This window comes from Frankliniella occidentalis, unplaced genomic scaffold (assembly GCF_000697945.3).
Source record: "Frankliniella occidentalis isolate FOCC.00 unplaced genomic scaffold, Focc_3.1 Scaffold41, whole genome shotgun sequence".
NCBI lineage: Eukaryota > Metazoa > Arthropoda > Insecta > Thysanoptera > Thripidae > Frankliniella > Frankliniella occidentalis.
This window is the reverse complement of record NW_026267171.1, coordinates 1537661-1538972: the sequence shown is the minus strand read 5'-3', so window position 1 is coordinate 1538972 and position 1312 is coordinate 1537661. Positions and strand designations below refer to the sequence as shown.

General features: G+C 47.4%; 2 protein-coding genes across 2 annotated transcripts in view; one reads left to right on the top strand and one right to left on the bottom strand.

The window, feature by feature from the left end:
- LOC113216390 (uncharacterized) overlaps positions 1-1312 on the top strand; it is a 467922-nt gene that overhangs the window by 31495 nt on the left and 435115 nt on the right. The gene's annotated exons all lie outside the window — the stretch shown is intronic.
- LOC127749256 (uncharacterized) overlaps positions 580-1312 on the bottom strand; it is a 13120-nt gene continuing 12387 nt past the window's right edge. The window contains exon 2 of the mRNA XM_052266688.1: positions 580-897. Coding sequence (XP_052122648.1) covers positions 643-897 — 255 coding nt within the window. The 3' untranslated portion in view covers positions 580-642. The remainder of the gene's footprint in view (positions 898-1312) is intronic.

Genomic DNA, 1312 nt, shown 5'->3' with positions numbered 1-1312 from the left:
CGGCGAGTTCGAGAGAGCCCCCCTCTCTCCCCATTCCTCTCTGGGTCTGCGGGTGTTTTAAATGGAAATGGTGGGGAGAGTCCCGCCCGCGATACTCAGAGAGAAGCGTTTGTGGATCATCTCGTCCCCAGTGACCACATCACCATCCCGTCCCCATTCCCACCTACCCACCGTGCAGTAGATTAGCTGGTGGTGCCAAAGTTTGTGCCTCACCACAGTGCATTATTTGAATGTCACACTTTGTTATGTTGCATATTTTGAAATGAAAGTATACCAAATGTAAAATGCCACTTGCATTTTTTTTATTGAATCCGGGGACAATTTGCCGTGAACTGTCTGGGGAGAGGACTTCGTCGCCATTTCAAACACCAGAACCAGAACCCCTTCAAATATCGCGCACGCGACCAGCGACCACCAATGTCACATGCGGCTGCATAGCGGGTTTGCCTACCTACTGCTTTGCAGGCGCTACATGCACAAAACTCCCAAACACACAAAAAAGAGACAAAAACAACGCGGCCTAGCAACCAAAAATCAAATACAGTAAAGAACGAGCAGATGATTTATATAGCAAATTAATTTGGTACACCTTGCAACTTGTTTTTATTTGTCTTAACGAGTGTTACACGTTATGCCCTCGTCTTATCCGTGGATGACTCCGAGGCAGATGAGCATGTCGAGGAAGACGGCCCCGGGCAGTACGATGGCCCCCAGGATGGCGATGACGGGCGCGATGAGGAGCCCGAAGACAGGGATGTCCTGGCAGATGGTGACTAAGGCCTTTACAGACTGGAGGCCCTCGTAGAAGGCTGCGCCAAAGCCGAGGAGGACGCACTGATCAATCGACGAGTCTTGGGGCACAAGCTCAAAGGTTTTGCGCTCCGATACCGCTGCGGCCTGCAATTTCAGGAAGATGCATAGTGTGTGCGGAAACTGCACTATGATGGAAAAGAAAAGGGCATGCAAGTGCTCATCACTACGTCGCAAACACTTGTAGGCAGTGGTTGACTGGATATTTGAAATACTGGAAAGTGTCCAACAGTAAACGTTGAACGTCTATAAAGCGTCGTTCAACTTCAGGGTTGGCTATGCAGCCTGAAACTAGACACTCTTTAGTGTCAAAATCAACTGTTGCACACTTTTATGTATTCAAATTTTAAGTTTCAACTCCTAAAAGTGTGCATCTTGGCGTTGAAAACTACAATGTTCATGCCCGAGGGGTCTGCAACTCGCCTCAGCCGTGTACTTTTGAGTATAGATTATAAGGATTATAGCGTGATTATGAGATTATAAGAATGATTATAAGATTATA